Source organism: Bufo gargarizans, chromosome 5 (assembly GCF_014858855.1).
Source record: "Bufo gargarizans isolate SCDJY-AF-19 chromosome 5, ASM1485885v1, whole genome shotgun sequence".
NCBI lineage: Eukaryota > Metazoa > Chordata > Amphibia > Anura > Bufonidae > Bufo > Bufo gargarizans.
This window is the reverse complement of record NC_058084.1, coordinates 128,458,231-128,481,168: the sequence shown is the minus strand read 5'-3', so window position 1 is coordinate 128,481,168 and position 22,938 is coordinate 128,458,231. Positions and strand designations below refer to the sequence as shown.

The following is a 22,938-nucleotide window of genomic DNA, read 5'->3' as shown; positions in this document are numbered from 1 at the left end:
GTTCCATTACAGAAAAGTGGCGAGGATGACGAAAAGTGGCAGATGCAATTTTTTTCAGGCCCACTGGGAATGATAAATCTCCCCTAATGATTCTGTATGGACAGACGATGGCATTAGCAATTGCTTCTCCCTATACTGAGGAGATCAGTGCATGTAACTGCGGCGGTCTCCACTCACAAGCAGGCACTTGCCGGGAAGGAACGCTTTATTCCCGACAACCGTCTGCTAAACTGTCCCGTGTAAAGGGACCTTAAAACTGAACAGAAGAGTGGAAACACTGGGGCAGATTTATGAAAATGTTTTTGTTGCCCATTTATCTCTTATCTTGCTTACAGAGCACCAACTTATTCCATAGTGCTTTACAGACATCGTTATCACTCACAGGCCCCACAATCTAGATTCCCTATCAGCAGGTCCTTAATATGTGGACAGAAACCAGAGCACCAGGAGGAAACCCACCTAAACAAAGGGAGAATATACAAACTCAATACACATGTCAGAGGTGAACCCAGGACCTCAAACCTGCAAGGCACCAGTGCTAACCACCACAGAGGTTAATAAAACTGCACATTTATTAATTTTTCAAGACCAGAATAGAAGTGAAAGGCAATTTTTAGTCTATTACATAATATATCCCATTATGCAAAGGGGACCTATTTCTTTTTTTGGAGAAAACATTATGAATTCTACCACTCTTTTCTACAACATACATGACATCTGGTACATTCCAGCTGTACAGTATGTTCACCTTTGAATACCACTGTATATTCTACATGCAGTACGTGAAAATCTGAGTACATTTCTGAATACATTGCATTATTCCTCTTGTGGCACCTGTTATAGCTTATAACTGTATTCACAATTCTGCTAGTTGCTAGAGGAGACAGTCGACCAAGCCTGCTGACAGACACGCCCCTTACAGTTTGTTATAGACTACACTTTCACAATGCAAATCTGTAGAGCCATCAAGAAAGCCTGCCGAACTGCAACTAAAATGTCCTGTTCTAGGTGAATACTACTGTCTCACGGCCATTACTGAGTACACGGCACACCTTCTTCCCACAAAAAGTTTTGCAGCCATCTTCACCGCAGTGTGACAACTCTTATCCTAAACTGCAAGGTCATCCGGCTTCCCATGGAGACTAGCCACACAACACTTTTAGACATGACCAATTACTACTCCTCCCACTCCGACTGTTTCCAAAGAAGATATAAAAGTTCAGAAACTGTCTGAAGACCTCTCGTATACGTACTCTGTAAAATTATGTTCAAATGTGAAAATCTGTTTAAAGAGTATTTTCTGTTTGAATTTTGGCCATAAATCAACAGTACAAGTGGTGACAAAGAAGCTTGGTAATATATCTGTTGCAGTAAAAATGTCCCTTTCTCTATTTATCAGACTCTTCTCCTCCTCCCCTGCCCTGATCACTTAAGCTGGATGGAACTGGTGTCTCAAATTCACCTGCCTAGCCTCCACTGGCGCGATCTCTGGCTTTGGCCGCACTGGGAGTGACGTACTGCTAAGCCACGCCCCCCGGGTGACGTCACAGCATTCTTAGCAACAGTGCTGGAGGAGATTAGCAGTGGGCTGATTGCTAAGCTGCTCTATTCCTATGTGCTAGTGTTTCTGACTAAAGGGGCGCCGAGTCATGACCTATCAGGTTCTGATCCTGGAACGCGGTGCTTTATTTAAACCCCTTCCTGGCCATACACCAGTGCCAGTGATAGCCTCTGGCTTACTAACTGTGTTCCTGGTTCCTAAGTTTATTGGACTGCTCGTTCCTCTGATCCCAGCTTGTCTTTTGACCACTTGTCTCTCATTTGGTACTGCACAGCCTGACTGGTTCTGACCCATTTACGTACGACCCTGTTTTAGTGTTGTTGTGTCTCTTGGTGTTTGTCCGTGCAGTGACTGTCAACCAGTTTCGGTCTTGCTACCTAGGGCTTGTACAGCAAACAGGGAATGCCGGCTGCGTAGTAGGTCAGGGCTCACTGTCTGTGGCTTTCTCTACCTACAGGCGTTACAACTAGATTCACAGCTCATGCTGCTGCTTCTGAATGCAAATATAAGTAAGGCAAGGAAGCATGATCTTCTTATTTCTTTGTGTGCTGTTTACAAGAGACAACACATCAGCTAGTCTCCACACCTCTGGAGCAATAAGAGAAAAAATAAGTTCATATAAAAGAGGTTTCTGGAACTTCTCTATTAAATGTGGACAACTTTTGCTCTATAGTATGTAATTTTTTTTGCACTAAGTTTGTCTTTGCTTTCTTTGATGTCATAGACTACTGTGACGGCTGCAACAGAAATCACTTACTAAATTCATGTGTGGATGATGAAAAATGGCCAGCGCTGACTGTGTGCTAATACACGTCAGCCTCTATCCTACGATCCTACTCAGTAAAGAATGAATGCAAAGTAAGAAGAACATTGATCACTCGGGATTGATCTGCACAATGCTGTACTTACAATTAATACATATGGTTTACTTCCATTTGGTGCCTAGGATCCTTAAAGTAAATTCGATTCCTTATTTATAATTCAAACATTCAAGGAGTAAAGAAGATAAGTAGAAATTGCATAAAATGGTTATTTTCCTATATATGCATTTTTTTAGGGAGTTTTTGATTCCTGTCTGATACAGCACCAACATATTCTATAGTACGATACAGAGAATGTCATAATTCCTCACACTCTAATTTCTGTTTCTCACAAATATATACACTGAGGCCAATTTCAAAGGAAAACAATTAACCTATTAGGGTATGTTCACACAACAGATTTTGAAAATCGGCCCACAAAATTCAGCATGGAACCCCCACGTTTGTTTTTTCAGTTTTTATGCGTTTTTACAAGTTTTTCATGCGGTTAATGACACATTTTTTAAGTGTTTCTTCAAGATTTTTTTTTACCAATGGGTGTTTACGAGAAAACAAAATAGCATTTTCAGTACATGGTTTTTGGAAATTGGCTTAGATCTCATGACATTTTTTTGCATTCCTTTAGATGAACTTTGCAGGATAATAAGCAACTGGATGTATTTATGGATTTTTCCAGCGTAAAAGAGAACCTGTCACCATACAATGGAATGCAATCTGCACGCAGCATGTTATAGAGCAGGAGGAGCTGAGCAGATTGGTATATAGTTTTGTTGGAAAAGATTCATTAAAACTTGTCATTTATACATTTAAATCTCTGTTTTTACTGACTTCAGTTGTATATGGGGGAGGTGTTATCAGTGATAGTATTCATTGTGTAAGTGTGTTATCAGTCATTGATAGCTGTACACAGGGGTGGTCTAGAAATAGCAGAGGTTTAGGCCTCTTGACACAGTTGTTGTTCGGCGCATTGGGGGCCATAATTTGCGGCCCCCAATGCATGGGCACCATCCGTGCAATTGCCCCAACAGATCCAGACCCATTAAACTTGAATAGGTCTGTGATCCATCCGCACCGCAAAAAAAATAGAACAAGTTCTATTTTTTTGCGGTGCGGAGGCACGGACAAAACCCAACGGAAGTGAATGGGTCCGCATCCATATATTGCTGCAGTTAATGCTAACCTCAACATCTAAGAGGCTTACAGAAGAAGGGGGCTTCCTCTCTCAATCCATCTGCTCCCTGCAATGCAATCGAGGGGTGCTGTTGGTTGCTACGGCACCCTAAAGCCTTACAAAGGTTTGCCATGTATGGAAGCCTATGAGGCCCATCCCCCAAGTTTTAATGCAGTACAATACAGCATGTACCAGACACTCAGAAATTTAAGTCCCATAGTGGGACAGAAATAAAAAGTAAAAAAAGTGTCAAAAAAGTGCCCTTTCGGCTCATCAATCGACAAGCAAATGTGAAAAAAGAAAAAAATAGACATATTAAGTATCACCATTGTTGTAATGACCGTCTCTATAAAATTATCACATGATTTACCCCGTCAAGTTAACACTGTCAAAAAAAATAAAAAATTAAAAACTATCAAAACCATTTTTGGGTCACTTCACCCCCAAAAATCATTACATCAAATGATCAAAAAGTCATATAAACTCTAAAATTGTACCAAAGAAAATGTCACTTCATCCCGCAAAAAACAAGCTCTCAAACAAGACCATCTCCAGAAAAATGTAAAAAAAATAAGACTCTCGGAAAAAATATTTCAAAAATGCTTTTATTGTGTAAAACTGAAAATAAAAATATACATATTTGGTACTGCTACATCCTTAATGACTGGCTCTAAAAAAATATCACATGATCTACCCTATAAAGATATAAGCTGCACTAGCTTTCTCTACTGAAACCTGCATTGTACCCAAATAGCAAACTGGCAAACGCAGGACACAAAGTATTGGGCACTGAATAATGGGTACTGTGGAAAAATTGAAATTTTCACTTTGCACCATCTACTGTGCATTCATTTTTGCAAATAACGCCTGTTGGAAAATTGTGTGTGAGTAGTATGGTTTTCAAAATGGGGTCACTTCTTGGAAGCTTATTTCACCTCAGAGCTTCTGCAGTTGTTGGCCAATGCTGTATAAATCACCAAACTATGCTTCAAATGCGCATGGTGTTCATTCTCTTCTATACCCAGCAGTGTGCCCAAACAGCAGTTTACGAGCACATAGGGAATATTGTCATACTCAGGAAAAATCATGGAGCAAAATTTGGTGATCTTTCTCTCCTATTTCCAATTTTGAATACAACAGATTTGAGGTTAAAACTACATATGATTGAAATACAATGTAATTTTTCTATTTCATGTCCCAATCTTAAAAAATTATATGAACCGCCTTTGAGGTCAAGCCAATCACTATTCCCCTAGGTGAATTCTTTAAAGGGTTCAGTTGGCAAAATGGGGTAACTTTTTAGGATTTTACATTTTTAGATGTAATGGTACATCAGGGGCTCTGCAAATGTGACAAGGCACAGGAGAACCATTCAAATTAAATCTGCCCTCCGAAAGCCAAATAACACTCCTTCCCTTCTGAGCCCTGCAGTATGCCTTTACTACAGCAGTTTACGATCACATATGGGGTGTTGTCTTATTCAGGAGAAAATGGGTAACCAATTTTTAGTTGTATTTTCTCCTGTTGCCCCTTGTGAAAATGAAAAATGTGAGGCTAAACAAGTATTTCTAAATTACACTCACTACACGCCTTAATAAATTACTTAAGGGGTGTAATATGAGGTCATGTTTTTTTTGGAGTTTCCTCTATAGTAGTACCTAAGGGTCTCTTCAAATGTGACATAGAGCCCAAAAAGCTCCTTCCCTTCTGAGCCCTGCTATGTGCTCACACATCAGTTTACGACTACATATGAGATGTTGCCATATTCAGGAAAAAATTAACAAATTGTAGGGTGCTTTTTCTCCTGTTACCCATTGTGAAAATGAAAATTTTAGAGCAATTTCTTTTTTTAGGGGTGTATTTTCCAAAATGGGATCACATTTGGGGTGTTTCTACTGCAGGGGTACCTCAGGGTCTCTTCAAACTCAACAGGACACCCAAAAACCATATAGCATTCCTTCTCTTCTGAGCTCTGTGGTGTGTCCATACAGCAGTGTACAGCCACATGTGGGTTTTTTCTGTAAACTGCAGAATCAGGGTAATAAATATTGATGTTTATTTTGCTGTTAACCCTTGATGTGTTACAGGAATAAATAATATAGAAAATCTTAACAAAAAATTAAATTTTAACATTTCCCCTTCATTTTGCTTGAATTCCTATGGAATAACTGGTGAACTAGCAAAACCATTAACAGATGTATTTAACCAATCACTGGTAATAGGAGTCGTCCCAGAGGATTGGAAATTAGCAAATGTTGTGCCCATTCACAAGAAAGGTAGTAGGGAGGAATCGGGCAACTATAGGCCAGTAAGCCTGACATCAATAGTGGGAAATTAATGGAAACCATACTTAAGGATAGGATTGTGGAACATCTAAAATGCCATGGATTGAAAGATGAAAAACAGCATGGGTTTACCTTTCAGGGAGATCATGTCAAACTAATCTTATTAATTTTTTTGATTGATTGACTAAAATAATAGATGGCGGAGGTGCAGTAGACATCGCTTATCTAGACTTTAGTAAGGCTTATGATACTGTCCCACATAGAAGGCTTATCAAAAAATTGCAGTATTTGTGCTTGGACTCCCATATTGTTGAATGGATTAAGCAGTGGCTGAGGGACAGACAACAGAGGGTTGTAGTCAATGGAGTATATTCAGACCATGGTCTTGTTACCAGTGGGGTACATCAGGGATCTGTTGTGGGACCCATATTGTTTAATATCTTTATCAGCGAAATTGCAGAAGGCCTCGATAGTAAGGTGTGTCTTTTTGCTGATGACACAAAGATTTGTAACAGGGTTGATGTTCCTGGAGGGATACACCAAATGGAAAAGGATTTAGGAAAACTAGAGGAATGGTCAAAAATCTGGCAACTAAAATTTAATGTTGATAACTGCAAGATAATGCACCTGGGGCGTAAAAACCCAAGAGCAGAATATAAAATCAGCGATACCGTCCTAACCTCAGTATCTGAGGAAAGGGATTTAGGGGTTATTTTTTCAGAAGACTTAAAGGTAGGCAGACAATGTCATAGAGCAGCAGGAAATGCTAGCAGAATGCTTGGGTGTATAGGGAGAGGCATTACCAGTAGAAAGAGGGAGGTGCTCATGCCGCTCTACAGAGCACTAGTGAGACATCATGTGGAGTATTGTGCTCAGTACTGGAGACCATATCTCCAGAAGGGTATTGATACTTTGGAGAGAGTTCAGAGAAGAGCTACTAAACTAGTACATGGATTGCAGGATAAAACTTACCAGGAAAGATTAAAGGACCTTAACATGTATAGCTTGGAAGAAAGACGAGACATAGGGGAAAAGATAGAAACTTTTAAATACATAAAGGGAATCAACAAGGTAAAAGAGGAGAGAATATTTAAAAGAAGAAAAACTGCTACAAGAGGACATCGTTTTAAATTAGAGGGGCAAAGGTTTAAAAGTAATATCAGGAAGTATTACTTTACTGAGAGAGTAGTGGATACATGGAATAGCCTTCCTGTAGAAGTGGTAGCTGCAAATACAGTGAAGGAGTTTAAGCATGCATGGGATAGGCATAAGGCCATCCTTCATATAAGATAGGGCCAAGGGCTATTCATGGCATTCAGTATATTGGGCAGACTAGATGGGCCAAATGGTTCTTATCTGCCGACACATTCTAATAACTAAATGGTCTTCTAAAATCAGTTTTAAATCATTTGAGGGGCAGAGTTGCTAAAATGGGGTCATTTATTGGTGGTTTCTATAAGGTAAGCCCCCCAAAGTCACTTCAAAACTGAATTAGCTGTTAAAAAGTAATTTGGGAAATCTTGAAAAATTTGAAAAATTGCTTCTAAAATTCTAAGTCTTCTAATGTCCTAAAAAAATTTACAATTACAAAATGATGCCAACATAAAGTAGATATATGATGAATGTTAATTAATAGCTATTTTGTGAGGTATCTGTCTTAGGCTACATGCACACAAACGTGGTTTGGTTCCGCATCCGAGCAGCATTTTTTGAGGCTCGGGTGCGGACCCATTCACTTCAATGGGGCCGCAAAAGATGCGGACAGCACTCCGTGTGTTGTCTGCATCCGTTGCTCCGTTCCGTAGCCCCGCAAAAAAAAAAATAGAACATGTCCTATTCTTGTCTGTTTTGCGGACAAGGATAGGCATTGTAACAATGTACATACAGACGTCATCCGTTTTTTTTTTGCGGACCGCAAAACACATACGGTCGTGTGCATCTAGCCTTAAACTCTGAAAAAAAATCTAATTTAGAAAATTGTCAATGTTTCCAAATTTGTTTCTATTTATTTGTATAAATAACGGTAAAAGATGTTGACCCAAATTTACCAGTAACATGAAAACATGAGAAACAATCTCAGAACCAGATCGCCCGGTGGCTCTCACTCCTATTGTTATAAAGTGCTTTGAACAACTTGTCCTCAGGCACATGAAGAGCAAGATCTGCACCTCCATGGACCAATACCTGTTTGCTTACAGAGCACATAGGCCAACTGAGGATGCTGTCTCACTTACCCTTCACACCGCACACACCTGAAGCAGAGAGACCGCTATGTGCGGATGCTGTTCATTGATTACAGCTCACCTTTAACACCATCCCTCCCAAAAAGTTGGCAACGAAACTGAACTTGGGTCTCAGCTCACACCTGTGCAACTGGATACTGGATTTTCTTAGAAAAAGACCACAAATCGTACGCATGGGCAAGCACTTCTCTTCATCCTTAACACTAAACACTGGGGTACCGCAAGGCTGTGTGTTGAGCCCTCTCCTTTACTCCCTCTTCACAAATGACTGACAACCTATTCACAATACCAATACCATTATAAAATTTGCAGATGACACGACCGTGATAGGCCATCTCCAACAATGATGAAACAGCCTATAGGAAAGAGGTTGAGAACCTAGAGAGATGGAGTAAGATCAACAACCTCATACTCAATACCAAGAAAACAAAGGAGCTGATTCTGGATTTTAGGAAGAAGAAACGAAAGGGACACTAACTCATTAGCATAAATGGTGGAAACAAAGAGATATTTCAAAGTTTCAGATTTTTGGGAGTTCATATTAGTCAGGACCTGTCATGGATAAAAACCACAACAGAAATTACCAAAAAGGCCTTCAGAGGCTTCATTTCCTGAGGAATCGGAAGAAATCACAACTCCCAAAACAGCTGCTAGTCAATTTTTAAAGATGCACCATAGAATCTGTTATCACATACTGCATTACCGTGTGGTACTCCGGCTGATCTTCTGAGGACAAGAAGACCCTTAAGCGCATCATCAGAATGGCTGGAAGAATCACTGGTACTCAGTTACCATCACTGGATGACATCTTCACTGCTCGTTGCAGCAACAGGGCAAAGATTATCTCCGGGGATCCAACTCACCCCGGCCACAGCTACGCTCTGGTAGGCGTCTTAGAGCCCTACATGCCCGCAACACTAGGCTGAAGAACAGCTTTTACCCCAAAGCAATCAGTCTCCTAAATGCTCAGAGACTATTGCCCCTTCCTAGGATAGAAACTACCACAGACTGAAAGTGACTGATGCATTCGAGACTCCATGATGATATCTTGTCTGCAGTGGTGTCTGAATAAGTTTGTATATATATTCATAAGCACTTCCTACTTTGCTCTTGCTACATATACACTCACCTAAAGAATTATTTGGAACACCATACTAATACGGTGTTGGACCCCCTTTTGCCTTCAGAACAGCCTTAATTCTACGTGGCATTGATTCAACAAGGTGCTGATAGCATTCTTTAGAAATGTTGGCCCATATTGATAGGATAGCATCTTGCAGTTGATGGAGATTTGAGGGATGCACATCCAGGGCATGAAGCTCCCGTTCCACCACATCCCAAAGATGCTCTATTGGGTTGAGATCTGGTGACTGTGGGGGCCATTTTAGTACAGTGAACTCATTGTCATGTTCAAGAAACCAATTTGAAATTATTCGAGCTTTGTGACATGGTGCATTATCCTGCTGGAAGTAGCCATCAGAGAATGGGTACATGGTGGTCATGAAGGGATGGATATGGTCATAAACAATGCTCAGGTAGCCTGTGGCATTTAAACGATGGCCAATTGGCACTAAGGGGCCTAAAGCGTGCCCAGAAAACATCCCCCACACTATTACACCACCACCACCAGCCTGCACAGTGGTAACAAGGCATGATGGATACATGTTCTCATTCTGTTTACGCCAAATTCGGACTCTACCATTTGAATGTCTCAACAGAAATCGAGACTCATCAGACCAGGCAACATTTTTCCAGTCTTCAACAGTCCACTTTTGGTGAGCTCGTGCAAATTGTAGCCTCTTTTTCCTATTTGTAGTGGAGATGAGTGGTACCCGGTGGGGTCTACTGCTGTTGTAGCCCATCTGCCTCAAGGTTGTGCATGTTGTGGCTTCACAAATGCTTTGCTGCATACCTCGGTTGTAACGAGTGGTTATTTCAGTCAACGTTACTCTTCTATCAGCTTGAATCAGTCGGCCCATTCTCCTCTGACCTCTAGCATCAACAAGGCATTTTCGCCCACAGGACTGCCGCATACTGGATGTTTTTCTCTTTTCACACCATTCTTTGTAAACCCTAGAAATGGTTGTGCGTGAAAATCCCAGTAACTGAGCAGATTGTGAAATACTCAGACCGGCCCGTCTGGCACCAACAACCATGCCACGCTCAAAATTGCTTAAATCACCTTTCTTTCCCATTCTGACATTCAGTTTGGAGTTCAGGAGATTGTCTTGACCAGGACCACAACCCTACATGCACTGAAGCAACTGCCATTTGATTGGTTGTCTAGATAATCGCATTAATGAGAAATAGAACAGGTGTTCCTAATAATTCTTTAGGTGAGTATATATATATATTAGGGGTGCACCGAAATTCCGACAGTATCGGCCGAAAATGAGCCTAATCCATTTCGGCCGATATTTGTACATATCGGCAGAAAATAGCGGGGAGGGACTGGGAGGAGGAGCTGGGGGCCGGTGCGTTCACTGTGCTCCGGTCCCCAGCTCCAGTAGTTATAAAATGTGTACAATTAATAAGGATTCTATTCATGAGGCCCCCTCTGCAGTAGAACATTCCATATAGCCACATCCTACTCACAGGGCTGTTATCTTAATGCTGGCCGACCGGGCGGACGAGCGGCAGCGTCACGACTGACGTCATGTGCCCGGCCTACTTTCTGAATGAAGGAGGCGGCGCAGGCATGTGACGTCAGTCGTGACGTTGCCGCTCGTCTGCCCGGCCGGCCAGCATTAAGATAACAGCCCTTTGAGTAGGATGTGGCTATATTGAATGTTCTACTGCAGAGGGGGCCTCATGAATAGAATCCTTATTAATTGTACACATTTTATAACTACTGGAGCTGGGGGCCGGAGAACAGTGAACGCACCGGCCCCCAGCTCCTCCTCCCAGTCCCTCCCCGCTATTTTCTATTAATTGTACACATTTTATAACTAGTCTGTACTGGAGCGGCAATGGGGGGGGTCTGTGGATGGCACTGTTATGGGGTGGGTGGGGGTCTGTGGATGGCACTGTTATGAGGTGGGGGGGTCTGTGGATGGCACTGTTATGGGGTGGGTGGGGGTCTGTGGAGGGCACTGTTATGGGGTGGGGGTCTTTTAAAAGTATTTGGGCAAAAAGGCAGTTTCGGTTTCGGTCAAGGGGCATCCTGAATTTTCGGTTTCGGTTTCGGACCAGAATTTTCATTTCGGTGCACCCCTAATATATATATATATATATATATATATATATATATATAAATATATAGCAAGAGCTGTGAACTGTGAATAGTAATGCTTTCTAGTGCAATGATTCTTTTTTTCTATTGTAACACTTTAATTAAAATGTCAGTTCTTTGTTCCTCTGTCCATGGCATCTAGGATTGCTCCAAACAACATTTCACTGTATTGTACATTGTCTTCATTGTATTGTACAGTGACAATAAAGGCATCTTATCTTATAAGTAAAAGCATTCCAAAGTTATTACCAGATAGAGTGACACATGTCAGATTTACAAAATTTGGCTTAGTCATTAATGTGAAAACGATCTGGGTCCTCAAGGGGTTCAAATATGACCAAAACATAATGAACAATATACACAGTAATCAAAGTCTATGATATGGTAATTCAAAGGTGAGTGATTTCATGGTCACTGGTAAATACAGTGAGTCAAGACAATGCATATGGGAATCAAAAACCTGCCATCAGCACAGCAGAACCTTCTCCAGTGTACAGAAAAAGTTGTCCTAGCCTCACGGATCATGTTAAAGCAAATACAAAGCGAAGTGGATTGTGGCACATTGTGTAAGGGAGTCATACAGCTTAGCTGCTGGAATGCATTGTTCTTCATGCCACAGAAAGTAAAAGGTGCAGTTCTCCTCCCCTGCTAAACATCACCATGGAAATCTCCAGAGCAAGACCTTAATCCAGAAAGCAGGCAACCTTACAATGCCCTTTCACTTACATTTACTTTCCCCCAAGTATTTCGGATGACAAAGAGAGGCTTGAAATTTATGCTCTGTGCTTCACGTCCTTTCACTACAAGAAAGGCAATGTCTGTTCTCCTACAAATATGGAAACATAGTTGAAGGCTTCATATAATTATTTTCATAAATGCCAAATATTGGGAGACACCCAAATGAAAGAAAGAGCCTTATAAAACTAGCGAACTCCTGAAGCTTAAGGTACTGTCACACTAGCGTTTTACTTTTCCGGCATCGAGTTCCGTCCTAGGGGCTCTATACCGGAAAAGAACTGATCAGTTTTATCCCTATGCATACTGAATGGAGAGAAATCTGTTCAGGATGCATCAGGATGTCTTCAGTTCAGTCTTTTTGACTGTTCAGGATGGAGATAATACCACAGCATGCTACGGTTTTTATCTCTGGCCAAAAAAACGGAACACTTGCCTGAATGCCGAATCCGGCATTTTTTTCCACAGGAATGTATTAGTGACGGAATACCGGATCCATCCTTCCGGTCTGCGCATGCGCAAAGCGAAAAAAAAGGTGAAAGAAATAAACACGTGATCCGTTTTTCCAGAAAGACGGATCCGTCAATTTGTTGCATACGTATCAGTTGGCGGGGACAGAACTGCTTGCCAGATCACTCTGCTGTAAGTGTGGAAGTACCCTAACTATGCATTGTCCTGTTTCTCTATGTACTGTAGGACGTCATAATCTTAATTATCAGCTCCAGACAAGGGGAAGGACCTTCACTAAGGCTGAATGTTGATGAAATCGGCCTGGCAGTTGACCAAATTTTGTATGAGCTGACCATTAGACTAGGGTTGGGACCTGACTACTGCTGCAACAATACCTATCTACTCACTTATGATAGTTGTAAATAGGACTGCACAGCAAAACACACAAAGGTTGATCTAGGATTTTGATAGTTTTGGTTCATAGTCACCCATTATTGCAACTCAGTGCACCAACATAGAAAAGGAAAGTGTCTGAAGGCAGTTCTCCTGCACTTAAAAGGGTTGTCCCACAATAAACATTGTAGTTTTCAAACCAGCACCTGGATCTGAATACTTTTATAAATGCATGTAATTAAAAATTTTGCATAGCCACTGAGTTTTTTAATAAAATGTATCTGTATAGCACCACCTGCTGTTTTTCTTTTTCTTATTTCCTTGACCTTCTCACTGAGATGGCCGCACACGCTCAGTTTCATCCTTCAAGTGTTTCCTGAGCTGTGATAGGGAGAGCTGAGACACGCCCCCTGAGCTGCAGCAGTAAAGACACTCCCCTGAGCTGTCAGCTTGATATAAATCTAGGAGAGCAATGAATGGGGAGATCTCTGGATCCATGTGAGGTACAGGGCTGGTTCTAGCTTTGTTAGAAAGAGACTAGCGTGTACTGTATGATGTCTGGATGATAAAACCGCCATCAGCACTCGTTTGCACCGGTGTAATTAAACATCGGGAGGCACAATTCATCCCATTCGGTTCTATTCATTATGGGCAGCACATCCCTGATTACAAAGGGAGATGAGCTGCCAATAAGAGGACATTTTTCATTCTGATGAAAGATGCCCAGCGGAGTGTTATACAAGCCAATTATGGCAAACATTCCTATGAATACTTGTTTCTGATAGTTTGTCGATAATTGTGCAGTCGAAATGGCCCTTAAGGGCTCATGCAAACAAAGGTATTTTCTTTCCGTGTCCATTACGCTTTTTTTGCAGACCGTATATGGAGCCTTTTGTTTCAATGGGTCCGCAAAAAAAAAAAAGGTGTTCCGTGTGCATTCCGTTTCCATATGTCCGTATTTCTGTTCCACAAAAAAATAGAACATACGGAATGCACATGGACGTCATCCATATTTTTTGCGGATTCGTTTTTTTGTGGACCGCAAAATACATACGGTCATGTGCATGAGGCCTTAGCCATGCTTCAGAGCGTGCTTCCCACAAACACGCAGACGATTAGCAAACAATCAGCTCTACTTACCAATGTACTCAATATTATAGACCTGTGATGGCTAATCTCCGGCACTCTAGCTGTGGTAAAACTACAACTCCCAGGATGCACACTTGCTGGGAGTTCCGGAGGTTAGCCATCACTATTATGGACTATTCCCATTATCTTTACTTGTTAGCCATGCAGACAGATAGCTGCTCTCACGTTGGCTGACATGGACTGCTCATCATGATCACCGATTCATTTAAAAGGCTACTATGTAATACCATATTTCCCCTGCAGAGGCAGCAGCTTTCTCTGGCAACAACAGTTGTTTATTGACTGACTCATGGTGATCAGTTTATAGCCTGGTGGGCTTGTATAAAAAGGGGTTGTCATGATGAGACAGTTTTTTAAGTTAAAATAGGGACATAAAAAGTACCGTATTTTTCATCCCATAAGACTCACATTTTCCCCTGCAAAGTGGTGGAGTCTTATGGGGTGAATACTAATAAGAGCTTCCATTATGGAAGCGCTCAGTAGTACCGAAGGACCGGGAAGCGGTGAATGCAGCATTCCCCGAGCTCTGTACTCACCACTTCCTGGTCCTTGGCTGTGGCTGTGCACAGCGAGAGGGCGCTCTGTGACCCCACGCTGTGCGCGTCGAGTCACAGCACAGCCAATGGCAGGAAGAGCAGGAGGGGCGCTGGAGGTGGGTCTGATCTGAGGTCTTATTGTGGTCTTATAAACATTGGGTCGTCTGATCTGAGGTCTGATTGAGGGTCTTATTAACATTGGGGGTCTGATTAGGGCTGTGAGCTGAGGTCTCATTTGTTGGTCTGATCTTAGGGCTAATGAGATTATTTTTTTTTTTTCTTATTGTCCTCCTCTAAAATGCATCTTATAGGGCAAATAATCCAGTATTTATAACATTTCTAAAGGTTAGACACTGTAAACATATTTTACTTTTTGGGAAAAAAATAGAAAAAGATATATGACTGCATCCATCTTCACATCCATTCATGTACTTTTGTAAAAAAAAAAAAAAAAAAAAAAAAAATTGAACAAAGCCTAAGGCTATGAGAAAAGAAATTTGTCAAAAGAGAACAGCTTCTCCTTAAATACAGAGCTCTCTCCTGCCATGATGTGAAGCATCAAAAAAACCTGATGTTTTTCAATAAAGAACGTATGATGTTAGTATATTGCACGTGGGGTACCAGAAGATCCAGCACCGTTATATCTTGATCAGCACTGGTGCTGGTGGAGTAAGCAGAGAGAAGTTGCTCCGTGACAGCTGTAAGAAAATATGGCGCTGCACGGCTTCTCTTACAATGATTAGGCTCCGAGCGGTGAAATAACCAACATGCATTTACTCCCTTTGGCAAGCACAAGTGGCAGTTGTGTAAACGCAGTAAGAAACCACTGCTTTATGTAACAGAAGTCCTTCCTAACTGCACGGTGGAACCTGAATAGAAGAAATGACACGTCTTATTTTTCTGCGCTCACGTTGGTGACATTTGCCAGGAAACCTGTATGCACACAATGACCAATACTCCATATGGATCAATAATCCCTTCTGAGCCTGCTGCTGGGTTCTGCCATCTGCTGCAGAATGGTCTTACGCTGAAGGAAGAAATACTTGTCGGCCCCCTATACAAGGTAAGGTACCTCCTCCTTCTACAGTCCCTGTCAGTTTATGACTACCATGTTACATTTGGCAGTGGGGGGTTAGAGCTACGTTTTACTTTAGAGGCCTCTGATCACAACTAATAATGTAATTACCACCATTCACCAAAAAAAGCTGAGAATTTGCAGAAAAAAGACTGCAACCTAAGGGTGCTGCCCCACATTCAGGTTTTTGTTGCCCAAACCAGGGGTGGATTAAAAAACACAGAAAAGTAACATCTGTTATTAATACTTTCTCTCCTTTTTATGATCCGCCCCTGATTTGGGCTTCAAATACTACATAAAAAAACTGACCGCGTGGCAGCACCCTTAGGCTCCTGATGGTTCCTGACTTAGGCCTCATGCACACGACCGTTTTTTTTTTAAGGTCCGCAAAAACGGGGTCCGTAGGTCCGTGATCCGTGACCGTTTTTTCGTCCTTGGGTCTTCCTTGATTTTTGGAGGATCCACGGACATGAAAAATGAAAAAAAAAATCTAAGTCAAGTTTGCCATTGAAATGATAGGAAAAAACGGACACGGATCACGGACACGGACGCGGATGACAATCTTGTGTGCATCCGTGTTTTTTCACGGATCCATTGACTTGAATGGGTCCGTGAACCGTTGGCTGTGAAAAAAATAGGACAGGTCCTATTTTTTTCACGGCCAGAAAAAACGGATCACGGATGCGGCTGCCAAACGGTGCATTTTCCGATTTTTCCACTGACCCATTGAAAGTCAATGGGTCAGCGAAAAAACACTGAAAACGGCACAACGGCCACGGATGCACACAACGGTCGTGTGCATGAGGCCTTATCTGAATGAAGCAAACACTTCTCTTTAGGTTAGTGGAGTCCTGATATTACAGCAGATTGTCAGAAAGGAAGCGTTCCTTCCCGACAATCTGCTGATCGCTAGCGGAGGAGACAGCTGCATATACATGCAGCGATCTCCTCCAGAGTATGGGGAGGAGCGATTGCTAATGCCGTCGCTCATCCCCTTAAGGACTTGTTGATTGCCGGCAGCAGATCGTGTTCACACGTGCTGCCGGTAAACAACCATTTTTGCGTGCGCAGAAACGATCAGATTACCTGATGAATGAGCGTTTTGCTTGTTCATCAGGTAATCGGCGGTACCTTTGTACCGCCCGATCATTGTTAACAGGCGTTACTATGAACTGATAATCTGTGCAATACTCGGACCGTGTATAGGGCCCTTAACCTAAACCCACAGTATGAAATGTTTGCCACTGACATTGTCCGCCCTTGTTACTCTTAAAGGAGTTGTCCGGGATCAAATATATATATATTTTTTTTAAAGTGTACTCACTATTAACAGCTGATTAAGTTTTCCCCATATGTTTTTAGGTATTTTTGCCACTTCTTCAGGGCTCCGACGGTCCACCACGCATTATTTACATCCATGTTTCTTTGCCTAACTTCCTGCCGCACTGCCCTGTGGGTCCCAGCGCAGCGCGGCATCACGTGGTTACAGCTATCATCTTTGCCGTAACTCCGGCCCCTCCTTCATTCATTAGAAAGTGCCATGCCCGGTGACCTCATCGGACCGGAGGAGCGTGGCTTAGCACAATGTCTTCCAGCCTAGTCACCGCCTCTCCTTGCGATCTGCATAATTACTGAGGCTGATGGTGACATCACCGGGCTGGAGGGGCGTGGCTTAGCACAATGTCTTCCAGCTTAGTCACTGCCACTCCTTGCGATCTGCATAATTACTGAGGTTGATGGTGATGTCACCGGGCTGGAGGGGCGTGGCTTAGTGTGATGTCTTCCAGCCTAGTGCCCCTCCCAGCAATCTGAATAATTACTTAGGCTGTTGGTGACGTCACCGGGCTCCCTGCGAAGCGGAAGAAGAGGCTTCACTCTGCGGCAAGGGAACTGGTACGTCACTAAATGAGAAAATAGGCACTTCCAGCTGAGAATTTGCGATATGAAAACGGGGCATCAGGCATATGTCCCCTTAGAACAATGTCCCCAATGCCGGACAACCCCTTAAAAATAATCCATCCAAAATCATGTTCATTGCTTCTTTTTCACTTTGTTTTCTGTATGTATCATTTTTTTTTTTTTTTTTTTTTTGCTGCATTATCTTTTACTACTGGATATTAAAACAGTTTATTTATTTAGTATTGTTTGCTATTTCTATTTTTTATGCTGCATTATATTTTACTGCCTGATACTAGCAGTTTATTTATTTAGTTTTTTATTTTCTGTTACATTCTTTTACTGCCTGATACTACCATAGCGTATTTATTTATTTATTTGTTACTTTCTTTTCTGTTACTTTCTTTTACTGCCTGATACTACCATAGCGTATTTATTTATTTAGTTGTTTTTTGTTACATTCTTTTCTGTAACTTTTTTTACTGCCTGATACTCCCATAGCGTATTTTTTTATTTATTTGTTACTTTCTTTTCTGTTACTTTCTTTTACTGCCTGATACTACCATAGAGTATTTATTTATTTAGTTGTTTTTTGTTACTTTCTTTTCTGTTACATTCTTTTACTGCCTAATACTACCACAGCTTTATTTATTTAGTTGTTTATTTGTTACTTTCTTTTCTGTTATGTTTTTTTTTACTGCCTGATACTCCCATAGCGTATTTATTGATTTAGTTGTTTATTTGTTACTTTCTTTCCCGTTACGTTCTTTTACTGCCTGATATTAGCATTTTTCATGCTTTTTCCACAGAAGGGAAATCGACGACTGTCGTCTATTTCCAGCAAGATACCACTGTGCATGAATTAATATGCAAGCACATTACCAGTAAAAAAAATAAAAAAAATAGGAGCCTACAATATCTTTTTACCAAGTTCATGCCAATAAAGTTGAATGATCCAACTCGGACAGAAAAATATATAAAGTTACGAGCAAATCCTGGAAGATTTATTGTGTCCTTGTCAATAAATGAGATTTACAAGGTTTACTTAGGAAATACACTGTAATGAAAAGACTTAATAAATACATACGTGAAATAAAATAGTTACATGACACATGCCAATATGAACCGAAGCAAAACCACTGAGAGGAAATGAAATCCCACAGCTGTAACATTGCTGATGCCCCTGATACTGATGAAACACAAGTCCATTTCCTGTCTGCCTGCCTTCAAATGTTAAACTTACCCTGCATAAGAGCTTATCTAAAATCTCCCAACAAGCTGTCACCTTCTCACATTAAATCCCCAGAAATAAAATGCCACATGCACAAGAGCGCAGGCCGAAGACGACTAGACGGCATTCCTCATCGGACACAAACTAATTCTTTTGCAGTAAAATGGAATTAAAGGGAAAATACTGCATGTTGATCACCGGCGTCTACAACCGGGGACTTCTTATAATCCTGCTGAATGTGTCGCTCATCGGGGAAAAGGGCAATTCTTTGGAGTGCACAAAAACCATTATCGAGCACAGGATTGAATTAGCCAGAATCCCACATTTTCCCATAGCGAGCAATGAAAGGCTAGCAGTGGGGCCTAAGAAGATGGCCAGCCTCAGTCCAGCAAGGAGCCTATGGGCACCAAAAGAGGCAGAAAGACTCTTTTCTTTTCTGCTAGGAATGCTGAACACTGGTTTCCAGGCTGATCTGGGGTAATGACCATGTGAGAAATATGAATGGGGCTGGTGGGCTTAGGGTGGATTAATATTACATGGAGCAGGGAAAAGTTCATGTAACAGATTGTAGAGCACACAAGGCTGAACACATTTATCATGCTCGCTGCCGCAGTCAAGAGGAAAGAAGTTTCTTCCCTTCTCATGTGGGAAATGGTTGGGGTTAGTGGGTTAGCAGAGTGAGTTCTCAGCGAGGAGTATGTGGTTAGAGTGGTTGGTTTAAATCACTTTTCATTTGGGGACTAGCGCATACCTCCAATGAGAGTCACAGTGGTAGTCGCTGAATTATGGCGTCTCCTTGGAGAGACACGGGTGACTTTAGTGACTTTTCCTATCATTCTCATTTTGCAGAAACACAGCGTGGAGAAAGCATAAAAGCAGGAAGCCAGTCAGCAGCACATTATGGCTTACAGACTGTAAAACCTGGAGGCAGACTGTAAGTAATCCCCACGGCTCGGCTGGCTCCAGTTTAAACACCATGGACAGTACTCAGCACAGAAGCCAGAGCTCAAGCGAAACCAGCACTGAAAACAAAAGCAAAATGAGGATGAGGAGGGTGAGGAGAGCAGAAGGTGCACAGGTCTAAGGAAGGACTCTACATAATAGATGCAATTCAAAGCCAAACATAAGCAAAGCTGGAAAATAAAAACATGAACAGAGGGAAAATGTCTGCAGCCAGTGTGTGGCTGCAATCTGAAAGCTTATTATCAGCGTTACTAAATAATCAAGCGGTGGATGGGAGGGGGGTTAGTAGACACCACTGGAGGGGGGTTAGTAGACACCACTCCCACCACCTTATTGTCACCATGTAAAATCACACAAAGAAATGCTTCGCTGCTAAACATGCCCGCCGCACAAAGAGCTAGTCACTTAGCCTTAAGACCTCCTCCCCATAAAAATGGGAAAGGCCATCTCCATCATGGGACCTTCTCTCTGCCCAACGCTCCATGGACGTGTTATGGAGGTAGACATCTAGGAAAAGGGGTTAGGGATTGAGAAGCTATCTGCCGCTCCTTGCAAATAGTATTAAGGAACGATGATGGGCACCTTCTGTGCAGCAGTAGCCATCCTTTTAAACCCACGCTTTTGAGGAAAGGTACCCGCTTAACCTTCTCTGCAACTTGTAATGTAAGACTCCAAAGGTGCCCATCAAGGATGAGTAGAAAGTAGCTGCAGGCACATGGATCCCCAGGGGGCAGCTAAATCAGATTGTGTTGTAATCCTTTCAATCGCCATGGTGACACAAGGGCACTTCTGGTGTAGGGTTACCCTGTGGGTTTATCAGGTGGAGTTCTTACTAATATATAAGTCATGGTGAAGAGTGGAATTGCTTGGGCAGTAGAAGGAATGATGTAAATCTTGTGTGGAACAAGTAAAGCAGGTGGAGAATGGCAGGACACCTAATACCCAGTGTCACATGCATCCCCAGTATATTGAACATGTCCTATGGTCCACATCTTCTGGGAAATAAGAATGGACAACCCAGACTGATCCAAGAATAAAGCCTCATAGACAGAAGTGGCCACACACACAGGGGGACAGAAATCCAGGCTCTGCACACATGGCCTCACCAGGCAGGTGCATGGGAGGTGCAAGCCAACACCATGGGGACACATCCTGCTCATTACAAGTCACCGACCCCAAGAGGCCTACAGGACCTGGAGGTACCCACTGCACCACCTCCACTGATGGCTCAGGGGGCAAACAACTAAGGGAAGTAGTAGTACCAGGGGCACTGAGCCATAGTATACAGCAGCACATACATGCAGTGAGTAGAGGGACAGGCATGTGCTGGTATGGACGGGCTGGGGCATGGTCCACAGCTAGTCCTCCAGGACCTTACCTGGTGCAGCAGCAGGGCCGCCAGGATGCGCAGGGTCGGCAGCAGGCTTCGGCACATGGTGAGGACAGGGCTGGTGATGGCTTCAGATGAAGAATACAGCAGTGTCCCAGATCTACGCCAGGCAGTAGGAGCGGCGGCGGTGCTGATCCGTGCACCCTGTGCCCAGCACACACTGGGTGATTTCCAGAGAATCCTGCAGTTGCCACCCTCCCCCCGGTAGGAGTCCCCGGGATGTGATAGCAGCCGCCGTCTCCTCTGAGCTGGAGATGCGCTCCCTATTGTCTGTACTCCACGGCGGAGGCGGACAGCAGGATGGCACAGAGCGGCGGAGGCTGCACTTGTGAAGTGATGGGGCTCAGTCCTGCTCACTGTAACGGCCGCTCTCCTGTCAGAGCATCACCACACGGAGGAGCGCTGCCTCCCTCCGCCTACTGCTCCTCACACACTGATAACAATACAAGGCGCTGGCTGCAGGAGTCCCGGGCGGCTGCTGCTGCTGCTGCTGCTGGCGGCTCCTCCTCCCCCTGTCACCGTCTCCTCACAGACAAGGTGCACGCCGGCTCACATAATAACATCCCCCTCAGACTTCATGAGAAGAGCCCTCCCTCACACCCCACTGATCGATAAAATGGGGGCCTGGCTGCCATTAGTACTTCACATGATTAATCAGAAATATGGCGGCCTGTCTGCTAATTGTGTAAGAAGCCTCATTGTGATAATGTGAGGTGAATACCACAGCGTCTTCTCCCCAAAATTCCAATTGTATTAAATGAGGAATTGTCCTATAATTAAGCCATGGTGATTTTATTTTTTTTCTTAAAAAAATATTTTTTTTCTTAAAAATATAGCCATTTGATATTTTTCGTATTCGCTTCACCTCATGTTTTTTGTGAATAGACTCGTGGCTGTACCAATCCAAGGTACCACAGTCAGAATTCACATTCGTATGAAAACCATGGCCTCTCAAAAATGGTGGTCACTATAATAAGAAGGGTTTTATAAAAGCGGCTTCTACCTCACAGTTTTTTTTTTTTTGCCTTCCTCTGGATCAACTTGCAGGATAACAGGCCGAACTGGATGGACAGATGTCTTTTTTCGGCCTTATGTACTATGTTACTATGTTACTCGGGTTCTGAGTCTGACCGCGGAGCAAGATGCACATGTCGGCATGAGCTCTGCACGAGTCTTGGAGGAAGCGAGCTTCATAAGCTATTTTAACAGCGCACAAGATGGGAAAACCTAACAGAGAAAGGTCCAGCGACACCCCAGGAATACAGAGGACCAACTCGAATTAAGGAGACATGGAGAGATTCCTCAAAAGAGGAGCCCCAGCAGCGAGGTCTGGTTCCAAGATGGCGCCGGACAGGGAATCCTAGGCACGCACAGAGCAGCTAGAATATTCTGCAGACTCAGATGGAGGCCATGAGAGCGACGCTGAATCACTCCCCCACAAGAAAACCTCCCGGTATCCAGAGCTTTTATAGGAGATGTTCTGGGAGAGGCACTGGCCCTGCTAAAGTAAGATTTACAAGACATCAAGAGAGACCTCAAAGAGGTTGGTGACCGGGAGGAAGCGGGGCACAAAGGGATTATAGCTTTTAATACAGCGGTCTCCCATAGCCTTGACCATGCACAGGCCCACATGAATCTTTTCTACAGTCTAGTCAAGGACCAAGACAATAGGGAAAGGAGGAATAACTTACGTATAAAGGGCCTCCCTGAATCTATACCTCCAGACTCTTTAATGGCATTGCTACTAGAGCTTTTTACAACCTTACTAGATCCAGAGGTGCCAGATGATCTCAACATAGACCGGGCT

At 42.8% G+C, this 22,938-nt stretch overlaps 1 protein-coding gene across 1 annotated transcript in view; it reads right to left on the bottom strand.

The window, feature by feature from the left end:
* The window catches only part of CDH2 (cadherin 2), a 300,671-nt gene extending 279,036 nt beyond the window's left edge, over nucleotides 1–21,635 (bottom strand). Inside the window, exon 1 of the mRNA XM_044294069.1 lies at nucleotides 21,120–21,635. Coding sequence (XP_044150004.1) covers nucleotides 21,120–21,176 — 57 coding nt within the window. The 5' untranslated portion in view covers nucleotides 21,177–21,635. The remainder of the gene's footprint in view (nucleotides 1–21,119) is intronic.
* Nucleotides 21,636–22,938: the final 1,303 nt, after the last annotated feature.